This window comes from Leucoraja erinacea, chromosome 28, assembly GCF_028641065.1.
Source record: "Leucoraja erinacea ecotype New England chromosome 28, Leri_hhj_1, whole genome shotgun sequence".
Taxonomy (NCBI): Eukaryota; Metazoa; Chordata; class Chondrichthyes; order Rajiformes; family Rajidae; genus Leucoraja; species Leucoraja erinaceus.
Window position 1 is genome coordinate 8,173,998 of NC_073404.1, and position 21,679 is coordinate 8,195,676.

Below are 21,679 nucleotides of genomic sequence, written 5' to 3' on the forward strand. Positions count from 1 at the left end.
GGTGGAGGCAGGTTCATTGGTATCATTTAAAAATAAATTGGATAGGCATATGGATGAGAAGGGAATGGAGGGTTATGGTACGAGTGCAGGCAGGTGGGACTAAGGGGAAAAAAATTTGTTCGGCATGGACTTGTAGGGCCGAGATGGCCTGTTTCCGTGCTGTAATTGTTATATGGTTATATGGTTATTGCGTGGTTTATTATTGTTATTTATTAGGTGTCTGTGTGATGAAGGTGAGGTAGTGCACGTTTTGTTTGGGTGGACGGGGAATATTTGAAGAATTATATCCATGGATCAAAACTCTGAACATCTTTTTGAGAGATCTTAATATTCCAAGTCTGCAGCTCTTACAGATAGTACTTGAGAAGTTCTATAAATTACACTGCTTTTCACTTAATGTTGAAAATACAAAGTTCATTATAAGCAGTTTATAAAAAGTTCTGAACATTTCATCCTCAACTGATACTAAAATGTCAGTAATTGCACTTTGAAATAAAATTTATCTAGAAAGATTGTAAGATGTTTGATGTAAATGATGCTTTATTTACAAATTTCACTTTGCTTTTCACATTTCATCTTGAACTAGCTTACTTCATATGCAAGATAGCAAAAAACATATAGGCGATTCATTAAATTATTGTTTTGGAAACATCATTATTTTTAGCTTATCAGAATGCAGCAACATTCTCAAAAAACACCCACTTCCCTGAATGACATCATCAAGGATACATTTTCATGTTAACTGTGGGCAGTTTTGTTTTTAAATGGGATTTAAACTTATCCAGTTCAGTACAAAGTCAAGGGAACTAATAAAATAAGGTGATGGCCCCAAAGCCGGATTTGTTCCAGTCTTGCGATTGATATTTTTGACGTGGCAACCAAGGTTACAATCTCTTTGGTATTCACATTGAAGAAGTGTTTTCAGGCAAGATCTGTCAGTGATCAAAGGGTAGGTGACCAGAAACCAGGACAAATAATTTTTTTTTATGAGATGGAAAGATCCAGATCAGATGGGGATGTGGGCAAAGGAATAGCAGATGGAATTTAGTGATGCATTTTGGTATGTTAAACCAGGGCAGGACTAAATAACAGGACCCTGGGGAATGTTGTAGAACAGATAAACCTCGGGATACAATGGTTGCCTGAAAGGGGCAACATAGTCAGATAAGGCAGTGAAGGAGGCGCATGGCAAGCTTGCATTTATTGGAGAAGGTATAAGTACAAGAGTTGGGACTCCATTTTTTAGCTGTACAGGACATTGGTGAGACAGCGCATGGAATATAGTGTGCTGTCCTGGTTGCAGACCATGGGAAGAATGTGATTAAGCTTGAGGTGTGAGAAGAGACTGGGAAAAGTTTCCCTTGAGTGAAAGAGGCTGAGTGGTGGGCCTTAGAGAGGTTTATAAAATCACAAAAGGCATAGATAAGGTGAATGGTCATAGACTTTCTCCCAGGGTAGCGGAGTCTAAAACTGGTAAGCATAAGACAAACGAGGAAAGATTTAAATGACATTAGAGGCCAGTTTACCATGCAGAAGGTGGTGTATATTTTAGTTTAGTTTAGAGATACAGCACGGAATTAGGCCCTTTGGCCCACAAGTCCGCGCCGACTAGTGATACCCGCACACTAACACTATCCCACAGACACTACAATTTATAATTTCACCGAAGCCAATTAACCTAAAACCCTGCACGTTTTTGGAAATTGTGAGGAAACCGAAGCACCCGGAGAAAATCTACCTAGGTAATGGGGAGAACGTACTAACTCCGTACAGACAGCACCCGTGATTAGTTTCGAACCTGGGTCTCTCGTGCTGTAAAGGGCTTGTCCCACTTACGGAGAGAGAGGGGGGGGGGGGGGGGGGGAGACTTTTAAGAAGCTAGAGATACACAGCTGTGAAGTTTAGCGGGCATTTAACATTACCGGTCTGTTTTTCTTGGTTCTGAAAACTCGTGCTGGCGTTCCACCGCAATGAGCCAATTAAAAAAATGCCCGGTTAGCAAAGGAGATTTCCTACGGATACCTCGACGACCTACAATGACATGGCAACCCCACTACCACTGCACTACGACTTTAAAACTATTGATTTTCTCCATGGCGACCAACATGTTGAAAAACCATACTGAGGCTGCGAATAGTTACCACCCTGCGGGAACTTCTCTCGACCATGAAGGAGACTCACCAGAGCACACCTACGAACATGTGACGAGCGCAGGCAGTCTCCTCAACTCGCAAATAAGGTCGCCTAAGTGGGACAGGCCCTTAAGGAAGCAAATCTACTGCTGAACCACCGTGCTGCCCTTACTCCATTAACAGTCTGCACAGATGCACATTGCTGTGATCATTACGTATATATGAAAAGAACTACCAGAGGAAGTGAGGGAGATGGCTACAGGTTCAACATTTTAAAGACATTTAGACAGGTTCAAGGATAATAAAGGTTTGAGGGACATGCGCTAAATGCAACCAAATGGAACAAGCTCAGGAAAGCACCTTGGTTGGCATGGATGAGTGGAGCCGAAGGGCTGATTTCCATCCTGTATTACTCTAAATTTACAGGAGGAGATTTGAAGACACAAACATGAAGTGGTAGGTAATCTGTTTCTTACAATAATCTTAAGTTTTCCTACAATCTTCCTACCTGCATTAATTGGCTTTGTATTGTTGTGTAGCGACACAAAAAAAGCTGGAGTAACTCTGCGGGTCAGTTAACATCTTTGTCTGACCTGCTGAGTTACCAGCTTTCTGTGTCTATCTTCGGTTTAAACCACCATCTGCATGCAGCTCCTTCCTACACGTTTTGTATTGTCGTGTCCTACCCACTTAATCCAATGTTGCCATTTGTACATCAATGAGTTTTCTGATGTAATTATATCAGACTTTACCCTGACCACTGTGCAGATTTATAGCCAGCCTGTGAACATCTACACAGAACGTGTCCTCTTGTCCCCAGTTTAAATTTCCATTTCAAGGCTCACTTTTCCCTTCTCCCAAGTAATGCCAAAAATGTTGTAATATTGTCAGATTACAAGGAAATTAAAAAGAGAACATTAATTATATTAAATTATTAATTGACATGTTCCTTGCATCCTAGTTTAAGTTTTCCCCCCCTATAAATCACCAATCCATACATCATTATACGTTCATAAGAATAAGGGGTCCTAGCTTATTGTAAACAACAATTCATTTTCAGAATGTGCCTCTTCCATGGTCTGCTATTTTTGACCCCCCAGGGAATGCCAGAGGGAAGGTGGTGGGCAGAGGAGGCACTTTAGTGTCTTTCCTTGATTGTTTGCAAATGAAAGGCAATAATATTTTATTGTCTACAATTTTTGCTCAAAGAGAAATCAAATATTCATTTGAACATAAGCCACAAATTGCCGCTTAGAGATATTTGGCGTGACTAATAATGTCATATTTCTCCTCCTCCATTTCCCATCCCCTGTCACAGTGCAACAGTGCCAATATTGGCCCAACTCCCCATTTTGCAGCTTCAAATCCCACTCACACTGAGCAACAAGGTTAATATCCAATCTCTCCATGCAACCCTCATGCTGCTACCTCACTCGTGTCCTTGCTACAGCACATCACCAATCTCTGCAGCAAATATCAACAGAAGATGGAATTAGTGACCTCCCTCTTTGTCAAATCTCTGTAATTTGCCAACTAACGACCTCTCCAGTGTTAACAATGACCCATGGAATAGTCAAATATATTGAAACTCTCTCCATTGTCATGGCTTCAGTGAACAGCCCTACTAGAAAAATACACCAGATCCAATGTCCTCTGGGCCTGGACAGTCAGTTGATTTTATGCACTATAATACTTTGCAAAGAGAGTAGCAAAGTTCATTAATAGATACAAAGGGACAAAGTAACTCAGTGGGTCAGGCAGCATCCCTGGAAAATGTAGATGGGTGACACTTTGGGTTGGGGTCCTTCCTCAGACTGACCTAACCTGAAATGTCACCTATCCATGTTTTCCAGTGATGCTGCCTGACACACTGAGTTACACCAGCATTTTGTTTTTTTTGGGTAAACTGACATCTGCAGTTCCTTGCATCTTCAAGGCTCATTAATGTTTAACTTTCCAGAAAATTTCAGTTTCCCTACTGTCCCAGCGCCTTCACAAATATTGGTTCTTAATCGTTGTCCTCAATAACATCCAAAATATCACACATTTGACTCAAGAATTTGTTCGACAAGTCAAAATATTGGATGTACTGTGATGGAATGAACTAATGCAGAGCTTGTCCACTTATCGTGCAGAGATCTCTCATCAGATAGAAACAGCAGTGCCCAATGAATTTGAAATAATGCTATTGAATATGGAAACGGTTCCTCACCTTGATGCTATGATCATATAAATGAAATCAAGTACTCTCATGCTGAACGGGTTGGGAATGGATGTTTAATCCAATACATTTTATACCTGTTAATTCGCATTTCACAGAGCAACTGGTATGCAAGAATTTGATTCTTATTTCTTATATTACTCACCTGATGGTGTTCTGGATCTTGATTCGTGTCCCTGGGGCAGACCACAGCAGCAGTGGCTTAGCTGTTCAGGGATGGTGCCAACTGTGGAGATGCAACCATTAATAAGATGCATTTATTCTAACATTAATGCACCATCACCTAAAAATTTAAATTAACTTGAAGACTTTTTAAAGCGAACTGAGACTTATTTTTACAAATGAAGAGTGCGGTAACTGTGGATCCATTAAAGTAAAACCCTCCAAAACTAGCGCTTTGAATAACTTTTCACAGTGAAGGTAATTGTGTTGTAAGGGAAACAAAATAAGCTATGTCGAAGAGCTTTGTGAATATTTAGACTAACACGAAGACAGTGGAGAAAATAAAGGGACTTAGATAATTAAATCTCTACCTGAACTTACTTTTCCAATGTATTAAAAATAATAAAGTTGAAGATTAATTAAATATAATGTTCAAAAGGCTCAGTTTCCAGATATTTCTCCTCAGGATTGGAAAATTACAAATTGTATTAAATTATTTGATCAGGGAAAGAAGAAAAAACTAGATTCCACAAGCCTAAAATCTTAAACTAAATAATTCTAGGGTCAGCAGTAACTGCAGGGAATTACTGGTATCTATTTACAGAGATGGGAGAAACATTGAGGAGGTATGAATTGATTCGATAGAATCAGCATGGATGAGTGACAAACACAACATGTTTGAGGACAAATATGATGATTTAAAAATAAAAAGAGAGCTAAAGTGTTGGAGTAACTCAGCCTTGTCAGGCGGCATCTCTGGAGAACATGGACAGGTGATGTTTCAAGTAGGAACCCTTCTCTTCCCCTCTGCGATTACAGTTGTTTTAAACAAATATCTATAGTTCCTTGTAAATAACATGCTCTACAATATGAATTAGCCTTGCAAATACGCAGGGCAAATGTAGGACATACTGTCTTCTACATGGTTTTTGCTGCAACTTGCAATAGAAATCTGACATAGAAAACCTCTAATACAATACTGAACGCATTCCATTTACCCACCTAATGGTGAAGGGGAATAGGGCCTGGACGATCCGGTGGAGAGTCTGCGATTGGGGTTTTGTGGTGCATCAGCTGCGGCTGGTGACCCTCCTGTTGGCTTCATGAAACCCATTGGGCTTGTGTTAGATCTCTTTACCATTCCTGACCTGAGAAATTCAAGAAGATAACAATGAACGCAGAACAACATCGATTTGCATCATGCTGTACATCTCAGGCTCCTTCACACAAACACTGATTACATTTAGACTTTAGAGATACAGCGTGGAAACAGGCTCTTCGGCCCACTGAATCCACGGCCACCCAGCGATCACCCCATACACTAGCACTAGCCTACACACGAGAGACAATTTACAATTTTTTTTTATTATACAGAAGCCAATTAACCTACAAACCTGTACGTCTTCGGAGTGTGGGAGGAAACCGGAGCACCTGGAGGTCACAGGGAGAACGTACAAACTCCGTACAGACAGCACCCATAGTCAGGACCAAACATGGGTCTCTTGTGCTGTAAGGTAGTAACTCAACCCCACTGGTGTGTCACTGTGGCACACGCGTTTCATGAGGGCAAAAAATATCTTTAAAAAAACGGAATGCACGGGTTTAGGGAGGGGGCTACACAGAATGGATTACCACTGATGATGAATGAAAACCATCAGGGGCCAGGCACACAATAGACTGCAAATGATGAAATCTGAAGCAAAAAAATAAGAAAGCCAAGGAGGAATAGGTGATGGTCTGGTTGGGACCCTTCATCTAGTCAGAAAGAGTAGAGGGGAAGTAGCTGGGATAAAAAGGGTGGGGATAGGAATGAAGAGGTGGGGAGAGAACTCTACCCCCCCATAGACTTGCTCCCTCACAGCACCAGAGACCCTGGCTTGATCCTGACCTAAGGTATTGTCCGTGTGGAGTTTGCATGTTCTCCCTGTGACACACATGGGTTTCCTCTGGTTTCTCCGGGTTCCTCCCACATCCCATAGACGTTCGGGTGTGTAGGTTATTTGGCCTCTGTATATTGCCCCTGAGATTACAGGAAGTAGATGTGAAACTAGGATGGCATAGAACTAGAGTGAACAGATGCATGGAATCAATGGGCCCGTTTCCTGCTGCATCTCTGAACTCACCTGACCACCAAATTCCCTCAACAACTCTCAGGGGTCCCAGAAATGGAGTGTTGGAAAGGTCTTGCAGGATCATAGGTGGTTGTAGAGATACCATGGGGTAAGGACATGGAGGAGCTGAAACTGGAGATGAACTTTAAAAGTGAACCTTTACCAGACAGATGATCCATTGATGATCCACCAGCACTAGGATGGTGCATGAACAGGTAAATCATCAGAGCATCAAAATCCAACCATCAAAGCCTTGGTTGGCTCCTATCTACATCGTGAAACTTTCCTCTGTATTCTCCATTAATCCAGCCTTTTTTGGAAAAGGGGGCAATTATTTCTAGAGTTTCACGTGCTTGAAATGGCAAGTTATCTCACAACATTCTTGGCTTTTTGAGCTCTTTAATACATCTTAATGTGGTCTTATAGAAGTCTAGTTTACCAAAGCAATGGCAATACAGGAGTAGAATCTGGTTTTAAATTTTAAAAAAAGGTACAAGGTGCTGGAGTAACTCAGCTGGTCAGGCAGCATCTTTGGAGAATATTAATAGGTGACATTTTGGGTCGGGACCCTTCTTCAGACTGATTGTAGTAGGTGGAGAACGCTGGCAGAGGGGTGGGAGATGGGATAAAAACCTGGTGATACAGGCGAGTGCTGGGTGGGGAAGACGGAGGGTTTGTTTGGCAGTTTTATACCATGACTTGGAAGCACCAGATTCCACTGTCATTACAACACAGAAGCAATTAGCAAAGAACACGAATTGAACATTCTTGTGGACAAGGAGAACATCAGCTTAATAACCCATGTAGACAAGTTTTCACGGTGCATTTCTAATGACTGAAGTAACATCTGCAGGCAAGTCAATCTCCTTCTTGACATCGACGGCCTCTTACTCTACCACTTGCATTATATATATATATATATATTCCCCTGCCGTTAGAAAAGTCTTCCTGAATTTTGTGCAATTATCTTGTCGCTAAGTTTCTAGCTAACGGATGATTTGTCCTGTGTATACTACATTCTTTTGCAGATTGGCAACTGGTTTTTAACGTGGGTTTGTGGTAAAAGCTGACCTCAGATCCTACTTCCAGGTGGCACAACACACAAGTTCTGTCTCTATCAATGCTGCCGCCCTTTAGGATTTACAGTTGCTGGGTTTAATAGATTTGATACAAAATCTATTTAGTAAACTTAGAAACATGTATTAAATTTTCGTATAGGGAAGTCCATGTTGACGTGGTTTTTCTCTTTCACATATATATATAAAATATTTTCTATCTTTATTCTGGACCCCCCCCCAGCAACGCACCCACCCATTGTGAGAAAGATCACTGACTTGTCACACACTCCCAAGTCACTGCAATGCCTTGCTACCATTCAGATTGCTTTATTTTGTCATGAACAAGCCTCTTCTCGTGGCACCTTAAACATCATAAAAAGGACCAGAAAATTAAATAATTGGAGAACCCCCAAGGTGGAAAAAACTCCATTGTATGGAAAATAGTTGAACTGTATAAAACTAGAGAAATAGAATGTAAATGCTCAATATATCCCATTGATATTTCTGACTGCAATTTGAACTAAGCAAAGCAAAAAACAAACGGTTTAACAACATACTGAGACTTGTTCAAGGGTGCCTTAAAACTAATAAAGGAAACTAAGTTTTTAAAACTCATTTTACCAAATGATATCATGTGCCATTATTTAACAAATATGCAACATTGCAAAATCGCTTTATCTGCTCATTGCTATTCTGGGGACTTGCTGTAGACAGTAAGACTCCATTAATCCAGTAGGCTTTGGACTTCAGTGGTACTGGGCCAGCGGATTTTACAGACTGTTTGATACCATTCTTACAAGCATTATTATATTGATACTCAAACACACTTATAATTTTCATTTTTTTGGAGGGGAAGAATTTAAAGGAGATGTGTGGAGCAAGGATTTTTTTTAGAACACAAAGTGGTGTGTGCCTGGAACATGCACTGCCAGGAGTGGTGGTGGAGGCAGGTATGATAATGATGTTTAAGAAGCTTTTAAACAGACACATGATATGGATGGATACAAATCAGGGGCAGGCAGATGAGACTAGTTTATCTTGGCATCATGTTTAGCACAGATATTGTGGGCCAAAGGGCCTGTTCCTATGCTGTAATGTTCTATGCTCTATATACAAGTGCCTCAAATCATCATATTGAGTATTTCAACATTTTATTTCAACACATTACTATTGTGCAGACTTTGGACCACAAATGCATTTTAAGCTACAGGATGCACATTAACATACGGAAAAGTAAATGATTTATTTTCAATCCCAACTGAGGTTCTGATGGTGTACTTGCATAACAACGTCACTGGTGGAGTCATAAAGGTCCAAACTCAGTGGGGTATCTCCATCTCAACTAGCTACGACTGCAACAACCTCACATGTTGTGAACTTCTGATAGAAACTTCATGTTTTAAAATATAGAGTAAAATTTACGCTTTAGATTTTGGGAAACGGACTTCCTAGAAAGGCCAATATTTTTTGTTCATCTTGAGTTCAGTTGCCAAGATGATAAATTGTGACGTGGGAAAAAGTATTCAAATCAGACAGGATTTAAGTGTCTGCTGTGTAATTTGAAACTTAGTTAGAGATAACCATACAGGTACGTGTTACACAAAGACTAGACTAACTGCATGCTATCGCTCTCACTACCCACATATTTTCAATCCATTTCCTGCCAGCTTCGAGCCTTGTCAATGCCTGACCCATTCTCTTTTGTTACCCCATTTGCAGACTGCTTCCCACCAGCTTCTACAGGACACCATTGTTGCTTATCTTGGTTGCCAATACAAATGACCTGCAGGCTTCTGCCATCAACAAAAACTCCAAGATCAACTTCCTGCATATTACTTGATGTGCCCATCCCATATTATACAAGCCTGTGCAACAGTTGACAGCTCCTGTACTCAATTATCCCAGCAATGTCACTGTCAGCAACATCACACTGATCTGCTGAAACACATTAACATAAAATCCATTTCCTTCTGTAATTTAATGTAGTTAGCTGAAATATTCAGGTGAATATGGAGCAAATATAATTTCTTTCCTGAATAAATAAGTCACTAACAATTAATAATCTCAACCTTTTTTGAAAAGGCTGTGGGAGTTTATTGTATATTTTACATTTTTTCTTGCAAATAGGAATGAAAGCTTTTAAGGCTTTACTTTAGAGACACAGCGCGAAAACAGGCCCTTCGGCCCACCAACTCCATGCCAACCAGTGATCACCCCAAACAATAGGACTATCCTACACACTAGGGACAAATCACAATTTTTACTGAAGCCAATTACCTGCAAATCTGTGGAGTGTGGGAGAAAACCGATGCATTCAGAGAAAACACACGTGGTCACAGGGAGAATGAGCAATCTCCATACAGATAGCATTTGTTCACAGCACAGATGCTGGTGAAAGCTCTAGCGGATATCTCAATGAAACTAGTACTTGTATTTTAGAAGAGAAGTCACGTTATGCGATGGTGAAACACTTGTAGATTCTTTTTACAGGAACAACACACACAAGCATTTTAGAGTGACCTGGTAAAAAACATAGAAAAGCAAGAAATCACATACCTGGGTGATCCATAGGGGTTAGCGTTGTGGCTGGAAATGACATGCAGGTTCTGCTCAATCCGCTGGTAGTTTCTGATCTGAGTAGGGACAGGAATTGGAGCCGACTCAGTACGGGGAGACACTGGAGGTGGGCACTGCCTGGAGTCAAAACACAACAATCGGTCAGGAGGCAAGTATTTTGGTTCTCGATGCAACTGAACCATTAAATAACTAATACATCAGGTGTCAGATAGAAAGGAGCGAGTGAGTAGCTGTTATTCGACATAAAGCTGGCAAGCTGCTAACTGTTTCTGTCTTGTAAACAACCTCCCACTTGAAATATGACTGCCTACTGCACAAAGCTCTTCACAAGCCTGCTTTCAACTTTGTCTGGGTTAACCAAATAAGCTTTACTTCAGTGAAGGTTTGTTGTCAACAGAATAACAAAGCTATACACATGATGTGTTTCACACCACCTTTCTTTCCCCATCAATTACATAAGATCTAGAAGTTCCAAGAAAACAAATTGAGGGAACACAGCTAGGAACACTTTGTCCCAAAGCAGCAGCGATGGCATTCTAGAAGTTAAAAGGTGGCAATCAACATAACAACGGAAGTGAGTCACAAGAGGGGGGGAAAAAAATCAAAACAAGGAATAGTTCAAGAGCAGGTCAGCAGCACATGCTGACAAATGTATCTCATACCGCCTGACGTTCAGTATCCCGTATTTAGTTTAAGCTAATGACGGCTGCAAAAGACACTCCTGCTTCAAACTATTTGTCGAGTCATCTTTCTGAATTGAATTTCCAAGAACTTCAGCCTAATGAAAACACAAGCTGGATTTGTTTTTAAAAAAAGTTAACCCTTCCCTGGCCAGTTGGAAACAAAGCATTCCTTGTATTTTCCGAATGGTGATGATTAAATTTAGTGCTGCTGGTAAACACTGCTGGAAAACACAAACGTCACCTCATTGTGCAGTTCTGATGAGAGGTCATCGACCCAAAACATTCTCTCTCCACAGATGCTGCCTGATCAGCTGAGCACTTTCAGCATTTCCTGTTTTTTGTTCAGGGTCATTGATCACCCCCTGGGCTCTAAGTTATGCAGACCTCAAACATTTCTCAGAAATGTTTTGAAGTCTTTAACATTCTGTTTGCGGCATCTGAACTGTACAGAACATCGGTTGCTCCATACAGAACGTTCTGCTTGCCAAGTTATGATCAAACAGGCTTTCAAGCCTCTAAATGGCCGACAACCTCCCTCTGGTGATGTCTGCAGAGGAGTGGTGGTGGAAGGGGATGGGGGAGAGTAGGTGGTAGTTTGGGAGGTGCAAAATACTTAAATTCTTCTGCTTTTATTTTATGCAGCTGGATGAAGAAAAGCATAGCAATTGTCAACAAAATTAAATAGCACTACTACCCAAATAAATGCAATTTTTAATCGCTTAAGTAATTGTTAAATGTTATTCAATCATAAAGGCTTTTATTAAAGGCAACGTTATGCAACTTAGAACCTTGTGTGGAGTCTGCACATTCTCCCAGTGACCATGTGGGGATCCCTACAGGTGCTTTAGTTTGTTGTCACATCCCAGACTTATACGGTCGGTGTGGGCAAGTTAGGCCATATGTATGACTCTATGAGATTGATCGCTAGGTGAATTGTTGGTTGTAAATTGCCCGTAGTATGTTGGTGCGTGGTACAAACTTGAGGAAGTTGACGGGAAAGTGGAGAGTATAAAATTATGGGATTCATGTAGAAGTAACAAACAGGTGTCGGATGTCAGCAAGGCCCGTTTCTGTGTTGTATATCTCTCCAACTAAAGATAGACACAAAAAGCTGGAGTAACTCAGTGGAACAGGCAGCATCTCTGGAGAGAAGGAATGGGCGATGTTTCGGGTCGAGACCCTTCTTCAGACCCTCCTTCAGTCTGAAGAGGGTACTCGAGCCAAAACTTTACTCATTCCTTCTCTCCAGAGATGCTGCCGGCCCCGCTGAGTTACTCCAGCTTTTTGTGTCTATTTTCCGGTTTAAGCCAGCATCTGCAGTTCCTTCCTACACACATCTCTCCAACCATATCTTACAGTTCAAATTCATCCCGAACAGTTTTCCCCCAGACGCCAATCAAACAAAATTTCAGGGGTACACAGTAGTAATACAGATTCACTATCTCCGATCACATCCTGTCTAGGAATAAGAAATCAATTGCAGTGGACTTGAACTACATCTCAGAAAATTACACATTATGTGAAAAGCACCAAGTTATTGAGCTGCGTGTATTAGTCTGAACAAATTGAAGGCAATATGCCAGACAGTAAAATGTATTTAAAGCACAGTTAAACAAGAAGCTTTTGAAAACAGGACTCCTGAGGTGATGCAGTGATTGTATGCTTTAAGTGGTATGATATGGAGCAAGACAGACAACAAGTCTTCCAGTTTCAGTTAAACACAAAGTGCTGGAGGAACTCAGTTCAGCCAACGTCTGTGAAGAGATTAGACAGGCGACGGTTCAGACTGGGATCTTTCTTCAGACTGACATGCATTGTACCATCTACATGATGCACTGCAGCAACTCACTGAGACTCTTTAGACAGTACCTTCCAAACCCCACCTCTACCAGCTACAAGGACAAGGGCAGCAAAAGCAGGGGAATACCACCCGTTAGATATTGCCCACCAAGCCACACACTATCCCGACTTGGAAATTCAGTATTTTTTCACCGTCACTGGGTCAAACTCTGAAATACCCTCCCTAACAGTATTGTGGCTTTACTCATACTTCAGAACGGCAGTGATTCAAGAAGGCTGGAGTACCTTCTTGAGGCAAACTAGGGGTGGGATATTCAATGCTGGCCCAGCCGAGAAAAGGCTATATCCCTTGAATCAATGTTAAAAGCGATTTTAAAAATACATCTGTACTGCTCAATATGATAAACATCAAATGTATTTTTTTTAATTGAAATGTGAATTAATAAAACGAGTAATAATCCAAATCTTTTCTCCCACATAAAAGTAGAATTGAAATCATCAATTATTTGACTATTGTATTTAAAACCATTATAACACAATTACAGTAAATCATTTTTATTGCCGTTTTTTAATTCCAATATTCATTCTGCATCAACTATTAACTACTCCCTGTCTGATGTTCTTGATTGAAACTAGCACGTTAAATAAAATGTACAAGTAAAAGCAACAATAGGTTCAAGATATACATAACTACACCCCCCCCCTTTCTTCTTCTCCCCCCCTCCCCTGTGCCCTACCTGGACTCATACCTGTTTTTACCCTCCCTCTTCCTCTTCAATCTTCGTCTCAACGTCTGTCTTTTTATCTCCTGCCTTTCTCCAAACATCTGCCTACCAAAACCTCCCCTTACCTGCCTCTACCTATTACTTGCTAGGCTTCATTCTGCTCAGCTTTCATTTCTTCCAGTTTTCTTCCCTGCCATCACCACAATCAGTCTGAACAAGGGCCTCAACACAAAACGCCACCTCCTCATGTTCTCCAGAGATTCTGCCTGACCCACTAAATCACTCCAGCACTTGGTGTGTAGTTTTTCCCCTAAGGTACATTCCATTCTATAAAAACTACAGCTCAACTACAAATAAACATTTCTGCGACAAACTGGTTAAAAAGCAATTGGGTTGCTCATAATCAAGAAGCAAAAGTGCAGAAAATCAGAAGAAAAAACAGATGCATTGAAATGTATTTTCTCAATGGGAAGTAAATCTCTAGGATTCTCTTGGTGGTGGTGGGGCCAAATCATCAGATATATTTAAGATGCAGATATCCAAATGTTTGAAAGATCAAGGAAATGGTTATGGGGAACTGGCAGAAAAGAGGAGCTGACAGCAGAATTGGTCAGTCACGATCACATTGAATGGTGAAGCAGGCTTGAAAGGCCAGATCCTGACCCTTCATTATCCAAGATTGAGGAGGAAATTTTTTCTGACACCACTCGTGCAAAGTTTTCCAATGCAGACGATACAAAGAAACAGGATGCAATTCCCAGAAAAATCGCACAACTTACTTCAAAACAAAAATACTGTCTGTTCAATTAAGATGCAATTGATGAGTCACATGTTATTATCCTGCATGGTAATACTTTTGTCCCACATTTAAATTGAGTTTAAGTTTGAGTCTCGTTCTGGGTTTTATCTGCTGGAACTAGGAGGTACCATCTTTGAGATGACACGTTACCATGATGAAACATTTGTTTCATCAAGTAATAAACTTTGAGTCATGGAGTTTCACAACATGGAAACAGGTTCTTCAGCCCAACTCGTCTATTCCAACCAAAATGTCTCCCTTGAGCTAGTCCAATTTTCCTGCATTTGGCCCATATCCCTCTTGGACCATTCATCATTTGGCAACGGATCAGGCAAAATGGATTAGAAGAAAACAACAAGTTTTATACTGCAAAAAAAATGTCTGCAGCTTTGGATAAATTGAGTAGATATAAAATGATTATATATTTGTAGAAAAACAACTTTAAAAATGTTATATGTTATAAGACACTGGAAAAAGGTCAAATAATTATTGGAGGCTGCTCCTGCACTCACTTGTCTTACATAAAAGTTTGCAAATATGATCAGTACAGATAATCTTTAACAACAGTGATATCAGATGACAAGTACACGGGTTATTTGGAACTTTACATGAAAGCATTTCTTCATGCTTCATTTACACACGTCGGTTTTGTTGCTTTCTAGAGAGTGCAGTGTATCTTGGCTCATTCTCCCAAGTTCCTTTCCTACCTAAAAGATGTTAAATTTCTTCACAGATGGTCAAAAATCTGAAGTCTGCTGATCTGAAATGCTAATAGTTACAATGCTAACAGGAATTTTTAAACCACAGCCCATCACAAATTTAACAATACCCGTGTATCAATGTCAAAAACAAGTTTCATTTTGTTTCTTCAAATTTACTCTCGCAAGACTTCAGGATCTTAGAGATAATTAAACCAAGGGAAATTTTCTGCAAGTTCTGTCCAAAAAAATTCGTATTGCGTTTTCCATAATCTTTTACAGTGAATTCAAGATAAAATTCACCAGGTCAGGCTCCTGACTAGAAATAAACTGAGCATTTCCTGGTTTAAAGTAGAGATACTGCTGATTAAAGAATGCACTGCAAACCGCCCTCATTAAAAAATATTTTTCACATCAAAATGCATTTCAGTTTGTTAAGAAAACAACTAGTGTATGACAACGTAGCTATTAAATGATCAGTATAACTTTTTTTTTCATAGAACAGACATTTCCAATCAACGGCTTGTCCACAGAGATAAGTTTGTCTTTAGAGGTTTAATTTTGCTGATGAATGCCTTTGCAACTACATTAGCAAAACTACACCAGGTTACCACTCGTTAATATCTATATGTTCTAGCTCATGGAAAATTTAATGTTTGCAATTGTGTAGTGACTTAGAGTAACTTAAGCAATGCAAATTCAAGCAGATTTTAGATATAATCTCTTGATTGTGGCCTACATGGAAACTCTGCCCCATACTGTTTTATTCCATTATAAAATCTACATGAAGATCCTACCTGTTGGCTGAGCTAGAAGAGCTGGACCTGGATGAGGCTGAGGAAGGTCTCTGCAGTGCTACTGAGCCCCCTGAAGAGGTTAAAGGTGACTGCCTAACAGGTTTGTGAAGAAACAAAATGAGAGTAGGTATTTACTTTGCTATTCTGATAATCAATTCATCATAACTATAGGAGTCTTTCCAACCCAACACCCCTTCTTTTTGGCTGACTGAGTTCTAATATGTGGCATAATTTTCCTTAGGATTTTAGACAGTACCTGGAGGAAGTAACATTGATTTTTATTTTTCCACCAATTTACTTTTTATTTTATGAGTCATGCTGAAGGGAGGTGAATTTGGGGAAATAATGTACTTTTGTGGGTTGGTCAATCTCAGGTGTCAACTATTAAATATTTATTAAAAATAGATACACATTATAAATTGGGTCGATAGTAATTAAATTATTGGAAGAGTACAGAAAGAACTGCCCACTATTTAAGGGTTACCTTGGATCGGAGCACACTCCTTTTTCAACTGCAAACAGGTTCCTTCATTCCTCTCCCATCATCTCCACCAAGAGGCTATTTGAAAAAGTGTCAAAGACACTTCTAGCTTAACAGGTTAAACAAGTCCATCTTGCCCTGGTCTCAAACATACACGTTTCTTCAGTTTCACTCGCTCTCTCCTCGTGCTCGCTGCAAACTCATCAGTCCAGAAGAACCACCTCCATGTTCTACTCTCTACTCTATTCCCAATAAACCAACAACATTTCCTCCAGTCTGTAAAACACAACATCACCTATCCATGTTCTGCAGAGATGTTGTCTGACCAGTTGAGTTACTTCAGCACTTTGTGTCTATCTTTGGTATAAACCAGCACCTGCAGTTCTTTGTTTTCAACCTTTTACTGTTTCCTCCTCGGGAACAGCTGTAACCCCTACTTTGTCATCATCACTCTTCTCCCCAAAAATACATTAAATGTTCCAATTTTTAAAAAACAAGCAATCCTCTGAAATACCTGTGCCCCCTCCATCTTGACTATACCCAAATGTAAACTGTCCCATGGTGAGGGACTATGCCTTCAACTGCAAAGGGTCTCAGCAATTGAATTGTCACTAAAGCCACTCCCCCTTTCCTTTACATCTTCAAATATAAAATCTACTTTTTTTCCCATCAAGTACTTAGACATCTGCCCTAATGACATCTTAAATCGCATCGTTAAAAAATAAGATAATGCTCTTCAGAACCGTGGGATGTTTTCACTGGTTTACCATATATATGTAATTTGATCAAGCAGTCATTTAATGCTGCCTTCTACTATTTGCAGGAGTTTGCAAAAAAAAGGACAGTTATTTACGGAAATCAATATTGTTAATGAACATGTCTAGACATCTCCAGCGTAGTTCACACAAGCAACACATGTTGCATCATACAAGCTATATGCTTGCATCAAGGCAAGGTAAACAACTACTTTCATTTCCCACCCTCTAAGCTTATATTACCTGGAGTAATTAAATGTACCTCACCCAAATGTCAGGAAATCATGTCCAAATGTAATCATGTCTGATCACAAGACCCTGCCTGTTCCACATGCCCCATTGTCACAGTTACACAAGACATTGCATATTCAATGATGCTCGCTCCCCAAAATAGTCAATAAAGCTGCAGTATCTGCATAGCAAATACTCTGTGAAATGGTTTTCAAACAGTCTGATATAGATACATTTGTTTAGGTACAGATTTAATTTTGAAGTTAGACACTGAACACTAAGAAACAAAATCCAAGATTTAAAAAAAAAGTCCACTGACTCATCTGACATGGGCCACACGAACATTATTCTCCCCATAACCATCATCCTCCCTTCTCCTCCACCCACACAACTGAATCGGTAAAGAAGTAAAGTTCTGAAATTGCTGGAATTATTAATGGACCATTAATTATTAATTAATTATTAATGCACCCAGTTGCATAATTCTATTGAACATGCATACATTGTAATTAGGCTAACACTTTTGTTATAACAGCAGAACGGGAAAAACAATAAGGGCTCTTTGAATAATATTGTTAGGAATACTGTCTATACTTTAAAAAAAAGGCAGTATCTCTGGAGAACATGGATAGGTGACGTTTCAGATCAGGAAGAAAGGTCTTGACCCAAAATGTTACATATCCACATTCCCCAGAGATGCTGCCCGACCAGCTGAGTTACACCAGCAATTTGTGTGCTTTAAGAAAAAAAGCCCTGTTGTTCCTTGTTTCTACTTTATATATTTAAATTCCTGGTACCATCTCCTGGGGGGGGGGGGGGGGGGGGGGGGGGGGGGGGAAAAACCAAACAAGCTCTGATTTATTTGAGGAAGGGTGAAGGATGGACAAATTCTTACCCACAGACTTGTTCAAGCATTATGAATCTTGAACATGGTCACTGTCAGTCTTAAAGAAGTCACTATTTAAGTGACACCAACTTAATTTACTTCAATTGATAATATATTTAATTCTAAAACAAACAGAACATATCCGTGAAGTTAGTTTTTCTTCATGTTCTAATGATGAAGTATTACTGCTAGTCTTTCCTCCCTCTATACAACAATGCTAAAGTATAAAATATAAAAATGTATACGCACCCGCCACACATCAAAAATTCACTGGAAGCTCGTCTGCCCACCGTTCCCAATGGCATGTCATCTGTACAAAGTTTCAAAACAGATTGAGAGGCATAAACTTTGTTGGGAACACCAAAAACTTTTCCAATAAACACAAACTGGTTAAGATAATCTAAATAGTTACAAATATTGCTTCAAATGAGTGCCGTAACTGTTGAAGGAAGTTGGATTCGGAAAAGGATGATGCAATTGTGTCAACAATCTAAATATATTTTCTGATCCAGTATTTATCCTAAATAAACAATGGTTGCTAAGGAAGAAAGATTTCTAATATATATTGTGTACATAATTAATTAGGAACTAGTAATTGATGTGGATAAGCTATAATTCGTGCAAAAGAAGTATACATTTTGGAGAAACAAGGAACTGCAAATGCTTGTTTACATAAATGGACACAAATGCCAGAGATACTCAGCAGGTCAGGCAGCATCTCTGGAGAACATGGATAAGTGGCCTTTTGAGTTGGGACCCTTTGTATACCTCGAGGAGCTTCTGAAAGCAGCCTGTGATTTGTTTAAAAGTATAAATTGGAACCTAGTCCCATGGGAACCTCCAGTATGATGATACTACAGCCAGTGTACATAATAGCACAAAATGTCACAATTACGTATGAACATGCTAAACTGGATAAATCAGCAAGATAACATAAACATCCACGTCCTTTATTGTGTTTTTATTCATCAGTGATTCATTCATAGAAAGATTAGCTGCTCCCCCTACATTCCCATGACCAAGGGCACCAAGCTGCAGCTTGCATTTAAGAATGAATCGAGTTCAATCCTCAAACTGCTATTAGACATTACCAATCCAACACAACAGAAATCACAATTTGGATTATTTTAGTTACCTTAAAACCAAATGCTCAAATAATTGAATGGCATCCTCAAATCCAATTGGTAAAATCCAATTGATAACCAATTGGTTATCCAATGATAAAAAATTTCAAATCCTACTGAATTTTAAAACATTTGAATTATTCAGTCCTTGCACAAATGACTCATGGCAAATTCAGAAAGGGCAAGGAGGAGGCGAATCGTTGCAGAAAAATGAATGCAAATATGAAGATATTCAATATATTTATAGTAATGGTAGACTTTGCGTTTGCAGGGAATTATTTATTATTCAAGAGTGCAAGATCTCTATTTTGGACATTCTGACTCGTTAGAATAAAGTATTTTAAATTCAATGCAGCCATGCATTTTAGCCTTGAATGCAAAATAAATTTGCAAAAGGATCAGAGGATAAAAAACAAAAAGTATGAACAGAAGTGCAGTCAACCTGCTCGAGGATTCTTAGATTTCCCTCCTCGTCTCTAAAGATTTAAAACGAATGAAACAAAAGCAACAAAATGAAGAGTAGTTGCTTACATGACTGATCAGAAGAGATGCTATGTGGAACAAGAACAAAGTCATCCGTGTCACACGAAGAGTTCTTGCTGCCACTACTTGCAGAATCTTTGGAAACCTGCAGATAGTTCGGAGGACCCAAAGGTGGGGAAGACAAAGTGTCCTCCTGTATCCGTTGCATGTCAGGTAATGACTGAAGGGGGGGAAAAAAGTTACAAGCTATTAACCATACAATCATGAAATCCCACTAATAATATTTCAGCTTATCTGCAAAGTCTCTTTTTGGGCAAAAAACAAATTTGGATCTTAACTTTTGTCCATTATCTTTTGTTGATTTCAGTTGCATATTTAGATCACGTTATAAAACATGCAGCAAAATTTGAATAGTGTATCTTGTTCATATTTTCTCTGTTCACAGCAGTATAATCCAATATTGGGGCAATCCTTGAAAGATTAAGGTTAAGCAACTTGGTCGACATGGACATATTGGGACAAAGATTGTGTTTCCGTGCTGTATAGATCTGACTTTAATTGGCAATGAATTATATTAAAGTGAATGGGAAGATTATGTATCCAGCTCAGAATTTAGATTTGTGAGTAGAATTGTCAGAACTCCGTCGTTCAAACACGTAGCTAAGCTTGCAGACACAGCCGGCATTAACAAAATGAATTAGGTTTTAGAGGACTTTGGTTAGGTCATTTTTGGAATATTGCGTGCTGTTCTGGTTACCTCATTACAAGAAGCATGTGGAGGCTTTGGAAAGGGTGCAGAGGAGTTTTACCAGAATGATACCTGGATGGGGAGGGGGTCTATTAGCTACGCAGAGGTAGGACAGACTTGGATTGTTTTCTATGGAACAAATGGAGATTGCTGGGACACCAGATTGAAGCATATAAAATTATGAGTGGCATAAATAGTTAGAACCTCCCCCCGAGGATGGAAAAATCAAAAGAGGGCATAGGTTTTAAGATGAAAATGGCAAAGTTTAAAGGATAAGTGAAGGGCAAGTTTTTTTTTTTTTTACACACAGTGGGTGGTGAGTGCTCGGAATGCACTGCAGTGGTGATTAAGGCTGATAAGACATTTTAGAGCCTTTTGGATAGGCATAAGTATACACGGGGAATGGAGAGATATGGATTATGTGCAAGTAGATAAGAGTTGGCCTTGGCATCATGTTCGGCACAGACATTGTGGACTGAAGGGCCTGTTCTTGTGCTGGACTGTTCTATGTTGTTTTGGGATACCACATGGTGTGACCAATTTGCTTGTGTTTGCTGAATGGAACACCAATAACAGACCCTCTCTTGTTCGGTCCAGTAAAGTTTGAATTCAGTGTCACAACTTGTAATTAAATTAAATTTAGCTAGAACATAAATTAATATTGCCAAAAAGTGGTATTACAATTTGGTGGGCTACAAAAGTTATTGCCAATATTTTGCTAATTATTGCCTTGTAGCCTGGTTCAATTTTTGATTCTGCAACTTAAAGTTAATCATTTGTTAAATATCACTATTCAATGGAGATTTTGTATTCCCCAAGGATTAAGTAGTGATTTTATTTTAAACTGAAATAAATATCAATCTTGTTTTGTTAGAATTAATTGTGCACGAAAGCCAGTAACACTTACATTGTTTCGAATGGTTCGCTTAATGAAGTACGACGAGGTCACATTAATTTATTGTTTGACATTAATGACAAAATGTTCGTCAGATAGGATCTTGGGGGAATAACGCATCAATAAATAATGCTACTTACTGGAGGAGAGGCAAAATGACAAGATGGAGAGCTGCCACAAGAACTACCAGACACGGAACCAGGGCACGTGGGCACAGGAACAGGGACAGGACACGCTGGAGAGAGAATGATCCAAATCCATTAGATGCAAGTACTATATTCTATTACAGCTCTGCATGTGAATATCTAATTTA

General features: G+C 39.5%; 1 protein-coding gene across 7 annotated transcripts in view; it reads right to left on the bottom strand.

The window, feature by feature from the left end:
* ulk2 (unc-51 like autophagy activating kinase 2) overlaps positions 1-21,679 on the bottom strand; it is a 92,916-nt gene that overhangs the window by 19,895 nt on the left and 51,342 nt on the right. For 6 of the 7 annotated variants that reach the window (XM_055657639.1, XM_055657642.1, XM_055657636.1 and 3 more), the window contains 7 exons: positions 21,507-21,601; positions 19,772-19,943; positions 18,366-18,426; positions 15,764-15,856; positions 10,241-10,378; positions 5,518-5,663; positions 4,499-4,579 (listed from right to left, as the gene is read on the bottom strand). In XM_055657639.1, coding sequence (XP_055513614.1) covers positions 4,499-4,579; positions 5,518-5,663; positions 10,241-10,378; positions 15,764-15,856; positions 18,366-18,426; positions 19,772-19,943; positions 21,507-21,601 — 786 coding nt within the window. The remainder of the gene's footprint in view (positions 1-4,498; positions 4,580-5,517; positions 5,664-10,240; positions 10,379-15,763; positions 15,857-18,365; positions 18,427-19,771; positions 19,944-21,506; positions 21,602-21,679) is intronic. The other variant, XM_055657641.1, reaches the window with a different exon arrangement.